The sequence below is a fragment of the Salminus brasiliensis genome, chromosome 25, assembly GCF_030463535.1.
Source record: "Salminus brasiliensis chromosome 25, fSalBra1.hap2, whole genome shotgun sequence".
Classification (NCBI taxonomy): domain Eukaryota; kingdom Metazoa; phylum Chordata; class Actinopteri; order Characiformes; family Bryconidae; genus Salminus; species Salminus brasiliensis.
The window spans coordinates 23479446-23491945 of record NC_132902.1 but is presented as its reverse complement, the minus strand read 5'-3'; the positions used below and the strand labels follow the sequence as shown (position 1 = coordinate 23491945).

Sequence of the window (12500 nt, the reverse complement as noted above, 5' to 3'; positions counted from 1 at the left end):
AGATGACACAACCTCCATCAACTTCAGCCAGCAACAGCACAAGCCTGTGAATACTGAAATGTATGACAAGGCCACACAAAGGACTTGGTGGATATCACAAGAGCTCAAAACAAGGAGAACCTTCAGGAGAACCTTCACACAAAGCAAAAACTACAAAAATAAAAAGTCGCCCGGCTGTTTGTTTTTCAGACTGCGGTTCTGACGTGGCAGTTTGGGTTTGGAGGGTGAGCATGCATGGAAGACACCAACCAGGCAGGGAGGAAAAACGAGAAAACGAGCTGGAGAAGGAATTAAGACTACAAATGTTCTGAAAAGCGGGACAAACTGGATGAAGACGGAAGAAAAAAGGAAAAAAGGGAAAAATAAAAATGTTAAAAATCTCCAAACTGTTGTTTTTGTGTTTGTTCGTCAGTTTGCCTCGTCGCTGGTTTTGCTGTCAGATTCAAAGAGCTCTCTCTCTCCTACGACAGACATTGCACTCAACTCACACTCTGCTGATCACTGGATCAAGTACTTCTTCAATGCTTTGGGGGGGGGGGGGGGGGAGAAACAAAGCCATCCTAAGTAACTTAGAACATCTTTCTTCTATTTTCACACGACAAGATACGCTTTACTATGAAGCCTAGAGAGATGCTTTGTATGCAGTTACAAATAATCGCAGAACGAGGTTACTCAGAGTTGTTGTTTTTTTGTTTTTTTGCATTTTCATCCTTTTTTTTATGTATTTATTTCTTTATGTTAATGGTTTTAAACAGAAACAAAAAATAAAAATAAAGCAAAACTTCAGTTCAGGCCAGGTGATGCTGTGGTCATCGTTTCGGATCTACTCTCTCTCTCTCTCTCTCTCTCTCCGACAGAGCTAAATTATATAGAGTCTAAATTCCTCAGCTTCAGGCTAAAGCAAAGGAGGAGGGGTCCACGCCGCGGACGCCACGCCATGCCACGCCCCACACCGCCTCCCCAAAAAAAAAGCATGACCACCGCTGCCGTTCAACTAAGCAGAGACCAAAATAACCAAGATAATGTAACATCAGAACATGAATAAACTGCAATAAATGGAAATATGCCATTTCTCCTTCCACTGTGTAACACTATATGGCAAAGGAATCAAAAGGACAAGACGACACGCCCCTCTTTTCCTTGGGTTAAGACACTATGAAGTATGCGAGGAATGCTAGGGTTTAGTAACTGGTCTGCTCTCTGTATTTGAACTGCTTACTAATGACTATAAACATGTCAGCCTGCAGTTGACCACTGACCTTTCAGTAAAGCTCGAGTTTGCCGCCCTGCACTCGTTTCCTGCGCTCAGTCTGTGGCCCTGGAGTCTCACTCAGCTACACTCAGCTAAACAACACACACATCGTTTAGGTAGTTTTGGTTCGTCATGCTGTTTCTCGTGGAATGAATCTAACATAAATATAAACAATATATTATTTCTTCTTATTTAAAGTATTTTTACTTTTTTAAAAGTAAAAAAGGGGGCGAAGCCTCGAGACTTGGATCATTTTAAATGCCACAGATAGATTTTGAACATCTGATTTGTTTTTTACTGATTTTTTTCTTTTTTTATATTAAAATCAGGATATAAATCTGATGGGGCGGACACCAGCGCGTAGCAGACTTTGGCGTTCCCGAGGGCCAGATCAGGCCGGATCAGCTCTGGCAAAATCGCTGAAATCCCGGCAAACTGAAGATCTACTGAAATACCACCGGCTTTTCAAAGCAATGTCATAACTTTCCCTTTAAACATAGACTTTATAGCTCAGTAACATAATAAATAGGAAAAAACAACACAAAAACAAACAAACAAACAAACAAAAACAGAAGAAGTAAATTGCTGTTACAATGCATTCGTCAATTCAGTTTAGGCACAAGGCAACTTCCACGTGGAGGGGACCGCGACAGTCTCTGATTGTACAGATGTGACACACTGCTTGCAGACAGTGATATGTGCTGAAGGGCTCTCTGTGTATGTGTGTGTGTGTGTGTATGTGTGTGTGTATATTTCTCTTGGGCAGAAATGTGCTGAACAACGCTGGATGTCTTCTGAGGAAGTTTGGCGCTTGCCAGTTTTCTTGGAGCTCAGGATTGCTTGACTGTGGAATTTCGCTGCGAGTGGTCTCTGTCTTTTCAAATTTGTGTCACAAGCTGTGAGTCCTGTCTGCCCTTGGAAAGCAAGGTCACCGACGCTATCTTCCAGACTCCCTCTGCATCACTTTGATCTGAAAGTTCAAATGAAAAACATCAAATGAGTGTTTATGATGAAGGGGATGGTCTGACAGAGCTCATCAGCTTCACTTGACCTTCACTTTTAGACTGAGTGTCTAAATTATGCATCACGGACAGAATAAATCAGTGTTATTAATGTAACCAGTCTAGTATATTATTAATTACTGCATTATTTTCCGTCTGTGTAACTGCACCTGTTATGGTAGGGTAGTTGGAATCTGCAGCCTGGGCTGTGACGGCCTGCAAAGAAGCTATTTTGCTCACTATGTACTTTGTGGGACATCGTGGAAACTACACAGTATATACTAGATGATATGATGTATAGTGCATTAATACTTCCATCAACAAAGTATAGTCAAAATGTGATGCATCACTGCTGTCGGGTATCTCCAGGAGAAAGATTAAAAAAAAAAAAAACGAAAAAAAAAACTCATTGACCTTCAATGGAAATCAATGTAAAAAGATTTAATTCCAGGTCTTTTTGGAGCATTTCTATTGGTCATCATTAAATTCTAATATAATATAAAGAAATAAATGGTCAAAAAGTGGTATTTGCCATGTCAGTGGAGGCATATTAACTTAACACTGCCTCTTACAGACTATAGGAAGCTCTTTTACACATCATCTAAATGTAGTGTAATTACCTGCATACTGTACATTACAGACCATACCCCCACTGTATATTCTTTGTGCATATTTATAAAGAATATGGTGTAATTATGTATTATTATAATTCTCATTATTATTAATAATGTACATCCTATATGCATTAAAAAGCATTAAACTGAATACCTGCTCACCTGTAGAGCGCTCACAGATGGCCCATGGGGTTGGATGTGTCTGTCAGGCCGGGGTGAACGGAAGGGTGCTGCTGGGGTTCCCCCGACACGCCAGACACCTTCTCCTCCTCTCTCCTCTTAAGGCAGGCAGCTTTGGGGTTCAGGTTCCGCTCTGAGGGAATGAGAGGAACCAACAACGATGGATTTCACGCTCTCTGTACGATCATTTCAGACGCAAGCGATAATCCTAAACAAGTTACATTTTTTAATACTACAATGCAGTAAAATCACTGGACAGTGGCTGACCCCTGACTTGCTGCTCCAGGCTGAGGATGACGGCAACGGCCTGGTGCAGGATTAGGAGTTTGGTCTGGGGCTTCTCGCTCTTCAGGTGCAGCTGGCACATACGGCCCAGCTCCTTGAATGCCTCGTTGATGTCTCGCACTCGCAGCCGCTCTCGCGCATTATTGGCCATTCTCCTCTCGCGCTCCCGCTCAGCCTTCTGCTCCGGGTTCAGGTCTTCGTCCTCATTAATGCTGCTGTGGAGGGCAAGAGGAACCCATGCAAGAGTCAGCTGACCGCAAACTAGCCGGCTACATGCTGCTGCTATCTATGAAAAGGCCTGATACAAGGAAGCGGTCAATGCTGGAAGAAACCTGCTCTCGGAAATGGTAGCTTTTTAAGAAATACTTCAACAGATTTGAAGATTTTTGGTCTATTGGTCCATTGACCATGACATGTTGTTTTTGAATGGTGTTTGAATGGAACCTACCTTGTTCGAGTGCCTCCTCTGGGTGTCTTGATGTCCCTTTTGTCGCTCTCGTCGTCTGATTTGAGGTCTTCAGAGGAGTGGTTGTCGTGCATGTCATCTTTGTCCTGATTTTCGATTTTGAGCTCCAGGGAAGACGCCACCTGAGCTGACAGTCCGCCAGCGAGAGCTGTGTTTGTACAGCATATAAACACAACTATTAGCATCTTGTTAAGTATTCACAGAGAGTTAGCAAAGTTAATTCTCAGTTTTTCTGTTACTATTTTGGTCAACACAAGGTTCTGTTCAGGCCAAAGAATTATTTGCAACGCTGGAGGCAAGACTTGTGAAATCCTTATGGAAACATAAAGCCAGATCTGCCATGACTGAATTTCAGTGTCATAATACAAGCGATCATATCGTGGATATCTTAAGCGCTTAAGATCATTACAGGGAGTGTAATTAGTGCTGTTTAATTCTGAATATAACTCACTGTATTCTGTATGGGAGAGTATTTGAACAGTAGTGTGTAATACCTTTGGCATTTAACATTACAATGTACAATTGCACAGCAAAACAGCCTTTCTGACAAATTGCAATACACAACAGGAAGCCTAGGGGGCAATCTATAAGACTTCAATTCTTATTGAAGAAGAAATCTGTTTTCTACAGACAGCCATACAGGTCAATACTGAATGATATAAGCAGCAGGGAGAGAGAATGTGTAATTGTCAAAAGCCTGCGTAATTGTCAGATTACTCAGTAAGACAGTCAATAGGCTAATTGATAAAAAAAAAAGATCATTAGTTGCAACCGTAGCCAGATATAAAATGCTGAATTTGCTGATATTATATATTATACAGTACTGTGCAAAAGTTTTAGGCACCTAACCTGTTACAATTATAAAGAAAATCTGGGTAGTAAGTGCTTTTCTACTGGGTAGAAATACTAATAACACTCCTACAGAAAGTGGTGGTGGTTCTCAATCACTGTGTTCATCATTAGAACATCTACAAAGTTCTCCTCATGGAGTCTAGTGTTATTTGGAGTTCTCCTCAGATCAACACCTGGTTTGATGGTAAATCAGGGCTTAATGATGGTAAATCAGGTGAGCTGTGCTGGCTGGACTGGGGGGCGCCCAGGAGAAACCTGGAGGAACCGAGCTCTGTTCTTTTAGACTAGCTCAGAAGATCTCACTACTTTCTTCAGAATGAAAAGCTCTTGTTTCTCCTTTTTACTGGATTTATGTTCACCTGCTTTATCTGTTCGGATGAGATCTGGAGCTTCTACAGTATAACCTCTCTTATTGCTGAGAGACATGGGTTTAAATAATGAGATTAGGGGTCTAAAACCTCTGTGCAGACGTTTCGGCCACTGGGACCACAACAGAATAAATCAGAGAGAAGAAAAGTGAGAGAACAGCACCTCTGAAGGTGTCAGCCGGGTGGTTGAGCTCGGCGCTGGAGGCCGGGCCGGCGCTGCTCTGCAGTCCTGTGTGGTTGGAGTTCAGGCTGACAGCATCTTCCCGATGAGCAGGGCCCTGTCACAACACATCGGCATGAGCACACGAGCCAGAGAACAGAACCCCAACATCAAGAGCCTCTCTGATCACAGTGATCTGATCAGTGGCCAGAGAACAAAAACCATTTACATTAAAACCAAAGAGCAATTCACAACGTCCAAGCCTTCACTTCAAAGCCCGGAGGAGGCTCTCTGTTCCTACTGTAGCGCCTGACCTCGTCTCTGAAGAACTGAGAGCTCCTCACAGTACAAAGAACGACCTCTGTAGCCTCCAGACTTGCTTTACAAACTCATCTTAACAGCTTACAGAAGACCACAATGGAAACAGGCCCGTGGGGCTTCACTGTGTGTTTTCATTCTCTGCAGAGTTGAACATACGGACTGTGTGGACATATTTTGTGTATGCACTTGCCATGTAAATCTCAGCACATGCTTCACAAGGATACTGAGAAGATCTCAGCAGCCTGAGAAGCAAATGATCTACTAACCCAAACCCTCATATAAACTAGTATAAACGTTGTAGTTCTCAGAGATCGTGACCCTGTTTTATTACCAGAAGCTGAATTAACATGAGGCCAAACTGCAGTTCACGCAGGCTAGAAGAGCCAACTACAGCAACAGGATGAACAGCAGCTTGACATGTGGAAACCAAGGCCTCAGTCTAATCCAGATGAACATTGATGGGCTGTGTGCACTTAAGAATAGATCCTTATTGCACAACCAACGATGGCCATCAAACACAGACATCTGAAACCCATTTCAGTCAAACAGAACTGGAGGCTTTTAGTGCTGCGCTGGCTTTAGGCAGGTCTCAGCACCACTCAGTGGTGAGATCTGAGCTCATTATTTTATTCTATTAAGGTTCTTTAAGAAAGTATGTGCACTGTATGCATTGCTTTTATAAACAGACTGAAATGGAATACATATTTACACCAGCTTTTCTGGGGAGGGGGCTGTCAATTGTGAGAAATATGTGAGATATATATGAGATACGATATATATTATAATCGATTATTCACTTTTTTACATACTGTGAATAGGATGATCTGAGAATCACTGTTTTGAATGACACTTGCCATCAGCAGCCAGAGTCAGAGAGAGCACAACTGGCCTTGCTCTGTCAGGGGTGGGCTGCCTGCACTTCCTCCCTCCCCACATCACTCCTAGTGTGAGGATGGTCAGCACAGACGTCTGATAGCTGCTGTATCGGAGCTGGGGAGCATGTGGCGTACCTATTGGTGCTACATCAGCAGCAGTTCGAAAAGAGGTGCTGGCTGACTTGTCCTCACCCTTCTAGTGATGTGGGCATAGCTAGTGATATGGAGAATTCACATGATTGTTGACTGGGTAATTGGCCTTTCAAATTGGGTGGAGAAATAAGGTAAAATATTAAATAATTTTGAATAAATTGAATAAATGTCTGTATGTTACACAACATGTCACACAAAAATGTAGTAATTTTTGCTTTTTTGCATATCAATATCAATTTTAGAAATCAATAAATCCTGACACAGAGTAAAGAACAACTACCAGATTCAAATTATGGCAAAAAGTGAAAAACTGCAAAAAGAGATCCAAGGTTTTTGCATAACAGGAACAGCATGCAGTGTATAATTGTGTATTAATACCCACAGTGGTACTACTTTATGTGCAGCTCAAGCAAGAACTGAAGGGAAGGAGGGGGGCGAGTGTCTGTTACCCCCCTTTTCCTTCTTTAGGAATGTGATCCTAAGTCACTGTTGGCCTCTGTTAACCCCACCGACCCCCTGCCTCCCCCCACCGACGCACACTAATCTCAGCACAGCTCTCAACAGGTGTCCAAACAACTCTTTGTCTGGGCTGTAGGAGGGGCATGGGGAGGGGGTGCCGCCTGAAGAAGGCGGCCATTTTCCTCAACGGGCTTGATTACCATACAGCTGAGGACTTCAGTCACACACAAACACAGCACACAGCACACACTCGTCTGAGGCATCAGATTTCCTGAGTTGTTAAGAAATGTTAAGAAAAGAGGGAGAGACAGACACACACACACACACACACTCAAAAGACTGCCAAAATAAAAGCATGTGTAGCAGCCATGCTGAATCAGGGTGCAGTCTTGGACTGTGTGTGTGTGTGTGTGTGTGTGTGTGTGAGTAAGAGTGTGTGAGTGTTGGTTACAGGGAGGGCTGTGTTGGTGTGTGTAAGAACACAGTAGTTCACTGATGGCCTTGACACAGACCCCTTCTCACAGGGGTATAAAAAGGGTCGTCACACAAATACAGCACAGATCTGTCACTGAGCCCTACTGATTCACACTCATTCTTCTGTTACTAACACACACACACACACACACACACACACACACTCTTGTTTTTGTACATTGCAAGAATGCAAGCTATCTATTTATCTCTATATCTCATCACAGCCTTGCAAAAATCTGCCTTTTCTGTTTTTCACTTTTTTTGACCTGACGGTAAACATCTGGGTCAAAATGTCATGATAAATGGTCTAACAGAAATGCTCCATCAGCCAAAGTCTTTTATTTCATGTTTGGAGCATTTCTATTGGTCCATTTTTCATCAACTTCTCTTACAATGTAAAGAAGTAGAGAGACAAAGCTTTTTTCGGACGGCGGCAATATGGATTATAATAATGGCTAAATGGTTGAAGTAATTAAATATAGTAAAGAATGCGCTCATAATCAACTAAATATCGTTTGAAAAATTGTTTTCAAATATAAAATCTGTAGTGTAGTGCGCTTGGTGGTGATTTAGCCTACTTGATATTTAGAGTATTTTTTTTAAAAACTTAAGTTTATTTTGTACTTTTTCATTTTAAATGAATTTTGAATGTACATTGTTATATATGTATTTTTAACATTTGTGATAATATTTTTTATTACATTATTATCATATATATAGATTTATTTTACCCAAAATATTTGTTTTATTTTGAAATTATTTACAAATAAATGACACATTTTTTTAATTACATTTTTGTATTTTATATTTAGTTTTTTGGTTTGTCTGTTTACATGTTTTAAAATGACATTAGTAAAATAAATGTAGAACTGTGTATCATGATGCACTGAATTATTTCATCATAACTGTGATATTTAAACCCTTATTCAGATCAAGTTTCAGACCAAACATCCAGCTTGTATTCCATCTGCGCACAAGGCATGTGGAAGCAATTCCAAAATGAATGACATTTAAGATTGTGGAATTGAATGACTAATGCTGTTGCACATCTTTTTCTATGTGGGAAAAGCCCGTTAACTGATTCTGCCGATAAAGAGAACGAGCGTCTTCCTGAATGTGAGTGTAATACCTGACTTAAGCAATAAAGGCTAAACTTTTGGAGCAGTGCATTTATACCGCAGTTAGATAAAACTCTGGATGAGTAATTCCCTACTGTAATGAACTGCTTTTCTAGGGAATTTTGTCGTGAGGATATTAATCAGTGCTGCTCTCCTTCCTGAGTGGAATGCAGGCATTTTATAAGGAGGAGTAAAAAAATATGGCCTGGATTACTTCCCACCGCAGGGGGATTAATGGGAAAACACTTGCCTCTGTTATTTCTTCCCTTACAGCTGTGCTTCAGCCTCTCTTCTGAGAGGGAACGCATGCGCTAAGGCGGAGGAGCCGTGGTTCGGAAAAGCTCTCACTGCAGCAATGCCCCGCGGCCCCACAGGCCGAGTCCCTGACCAGCCGAGCAGCTCGGTTGGCTCTTCCAGGTCTAGCGCTAAACTGCAGCCTGCTTTTCTCATCCAGTCCCGCCGAGATGAGCGCGAGAGGATGAGAAAGAAAGCGAGCGAGGCAGCCGCTGGGCCAGCCATTACGCATATGGAAAGTATGCGGGTTTAAGTTAAACGGCCCTCTGTGGAAAATGGTTCCATTTCAGCACATGGTGGAGGCTTCATTTTAAACAGGTGGCTCTGCCTTGTTTATTAGCGTATTTGGAGAAGCGTAATGAAAAAAGTGCGTGCCTTTCCCTCTCGCGCTCTTTTACCTTCCCCCCAGCTAACGCGAAAGCAGGCATATTTAGCTGATTTGCTTTAATTTGGTTTAAACAACTGCTATTGATTGACGGGGGACTTTGAACTTGGCAGAAATTTACAAAAAAAAAAAAGCTTCAGAGAAAGCAGCTCTGGAACAATTAAGTTATTGTTTTCCAGACGAAAAAACAAGCCGATTGTTACCATAGATGCCGTCCTGCTGGAGACCAATCCAGACGTAGGAAAGCTGGAGCCAATGGCTGCGATTGGCCCGTTGTGCGCCTGACCCAGCAGGCTGTGGATGTCGCTGGGCAGAGAAGCGGTGGAGCCCACGGCGTGGTTCCGGAGGACGTGGATCGCGTCATCTAGTCTGTCCAGACGATCCTCCATCCGTGACTGGAGTAAACGGTTGGTAGGGAAGGGCGAGAGAGAGAGAGAGAAAGAGAGAGAGAGCAGGTCAATATGAGAATGCTATCAGGTAGGAAAACACTGGATATGATAAAACTAGGGTGACCATACTTTGATTTTTAACAAAGAGGACACTGGGGACACAAGGGCGTCTGCCATAGTTGGGATGTAAAATTAATTAATAAATAATTTATTTATAATTTAATAAATAATACTAATAATACAATACATAAATAAAACAAAAAAATATGCAATAATATTTGACTATATCTATAACTGATGTGTGTCATTCTTTTAGGCTGTGGTCATCTCCATTGATCTTCATTTCCTGCTCTCGCTCTCTAGGAAGATGTTTGACCAATGGCTGCATGTAGATGTAGGTACGTACAGACTAGAAGGCGGGGCTTAAAGAGGCCTGTCTAAATGCTGCTATAAAATTAGTAACATTTTAGATCCCAATAAAGGACGTATGGTCACCCCAGATTAAACAGAGCAAAAACAAATGGAATAACAACTGAAAGAGCCAAAAACACACAAACTGAAGAATGTGAGATGCCTAGTGATGCTGACCCAAAGAAAATCACGCATGCGCCCTGAGGTCACGGGCAGGACAAATGTTCTGACTTTCCAATGAGTGACCTTTACTTTCTAAGCACTTTTACAGACAGCCTTGAAAATAAAGGGTGCTAAATGGTTCTTGGCTTGGAGGTTCTTAATCCAATTTACAGTAACCTCCATCAGCTCCTTCCACAGCTCAGAAGCCTTTTTGGCATCCTTTATTTTTAAAAGTGCACGTGATTACCACAGGCTGGTCAAAACCACTGAAAGAAATGGCATGAAACAAACAAACAAACAAACAAACAAACAAACAAACAAACAAAAAACCCCCGCTGAACTAAAGCAGAACTGGTGGGAAGAAAAGAGAAAAAGGTAAAATAACGGCGGAGTGAAGAGAGAGAGAGAGAGAGAGAGAGAGAGAGAGAGTGAGAGAGAGAGAGAGAGAGAGTGAGAGAGAGAGAGAGAGAGAGAGAGAGAGAGAGAGAGAGAGAGAGTGATGACGGAAACGGCAGGTAAAGAGCAGGAATACCTCGCAGACATCCTTTAAGAAGGACATGGCATCCTGGAGATGCTCATGCAGCTGCTGATGCACACGATTTTTCTAAAGTCAGACAGGAACGGGAGAGCAGTGAGACACGGTCACACACACACACACACACACACACTAACAAACACACACACACAGAGGCAGAAAAGGGGCTAGACGTTTGAAGAGGAGACACAGAGAAAATGGTTCAAGACATCAAAGCAAACCAGTTTGGGTTAACAGCCGAGTTCCTGTTTAAAGAACTAGGGATGACTGAATTGACTTGCATTCAGAAACTTCACCTGCTGACTTGTAGTTATTGCAGCAGTGTCTCCTATTACATACAAAACCTCGATGGAGTTCAGTGAGCTCTTTAGAAACACCCATTCCTTCATTAATGTGTGGAAAGGCAGACTCCATGGCTAGGGGCTTGATTTATATTGATTTTATACACCTGTGGCAAAGGGACACCTAAATTCAATTATTAAAAGGTGTGTCCCAATACTTTTGTCCAGATTTAGAGCTTCAGTTTTTACTGTTTTTGTAATTCCACAAATATATCTAAAAAGTGTCTCACTCCATTTCACACATATACCTACATACGGCAGAAAACCCTGTTAAAACTATTGAAAAACACTGGTGTAAATACATGAGTCAAAACTAAACTATGTGTATTTACATGTATTATTATAGACTATAAAGTGGGGCCATATTGTTTTTAAAAGGGGTTCTTTGCTTCAATATTGGAGTACTTGTAGTCCAAGAAAGGATATTTGGGCCTTGCACATGTATGTATGCAAAATTACAGAATTTTAAATAATAGTATAATTTTAAAAGAACTGTAATTGCAGTATAAATACTTATATTAATGGTGAGTTGTCATGTGGCCTACTTTTCTTTATGCTATAAGCACTTACATAATATTTCAGGCCAGATTACTTCTGTCTTCCCAGCAATATCTGACCCAGTGGTATCAGCTAGACAGCGATACAGGGTCACAGTCGGTCTTAACACACCGTCAAATCACCCAATAGACAAACACACACCCGCAGGTGTCTCACAAAGTGTGTGTGTAAATATTTATCTACACACCCTATGGTGTGAATGCATGATGGAGAAAACAGGAGTGTAAGAGTATGTGTATGTGAGTGTGTGTGTATGTGTGTGTGGGTGTGTAAAGTGATCCCTGTCAGGGCTCTTTTCCCCAGTCAGCCCTGGAATCCAGAAGCAATGCTCCAATGCAACAGCTGCCAGTTCCCCACCCCCACTCAAATCCAGACCGAACCCCACCCCCCTCCCAACTCACACCCCAGCCAATCCCTACCCAGCCCGCTCCGGAGCGGACAGATGGCAGGAGACACGCCCCAAGGGATGGGGTATTGTTCCGCGCGGCACCTCCCCAACTCCGAACCCCGACATTTGTCAGGCTGGAATGTGCGTGTAATGCTAGCCCTCGTGCCCTCCGGTAGCCGGCCATGCACTCGCACAGTGTCTATTAAAAAGTGCTCAGTGTGTGTGTGTTTGGGGGGAAGGGGGTCTTACCAGAGAGTGGAGAGAGTTTTCATAATTTGGGGAAGAGGGGGTCTGTCCGGCCGTACGAGGCCACTGGGTGGCACCTGTAGAATGAAAGGGAGAAACAGAGAGAGAGGTTGTCACTGGAGTAACAGTAGATTTTTTCCCAGACAACACAGAGCTATGAGGCCCTTAGATGCCCTTAGAAGCATTTAGATATTAGGATTTTAAAATTATTCA

General features: G+C 42.4%; 1 protein-coding gene across 7 annotated transcripts in view; it reads right to left on the bottom strand.

Moving 5' to 3' along the window:
- tcf12 (transcription factor 12) overlaps positions 1–12500 on the bottom strand; it is a 163713-nt gene that overhangs the window by 733 nt on the left and 150480 nt on the right. For 4 of the 7 annotated variants that reach the window (XM_072671772.1, XM_072671777.1, XM_072671778.1 and 1 more), the window contains 8 exons: positions 12291–12364; positions 10752–10823; positions 9461–9652; positions 5182–5296; positions 3781–3946; positions 3315–3547; positions 3030–3180; positions 1–2222 (listed from right to left, as the gene is read on the bottom strand). The exon at positions 1–2222 is cut by the window's left edge and continues 733 nt beyond it. In XM_072671772.1, the coding sequence (XP_072527873.1) occupies positions 3041–3180; positions 3315–3547; positions 3781–3946; positions 5182–5296; positions 9461–9652; positions 10752–10823; positions 12291–12364 (992 nt within the window). In that variant the 3' untranslated portion in view covers positions 1–2222; positions 3030–3040. Of the gene's footprint in view, positions 2223–3021; positions 3181–3314; positions 3548–3780; positions 3947–5181; positions 5297–9460; positions 9653–10751; positions 10824–12290; positions 12365–12500 lie in introns of all 7 variants that reach the window. The other 3 variants (XM_072671774.1, XM_072671776.1, XM_072671773.1) reach the window with 2 other exon arrangements.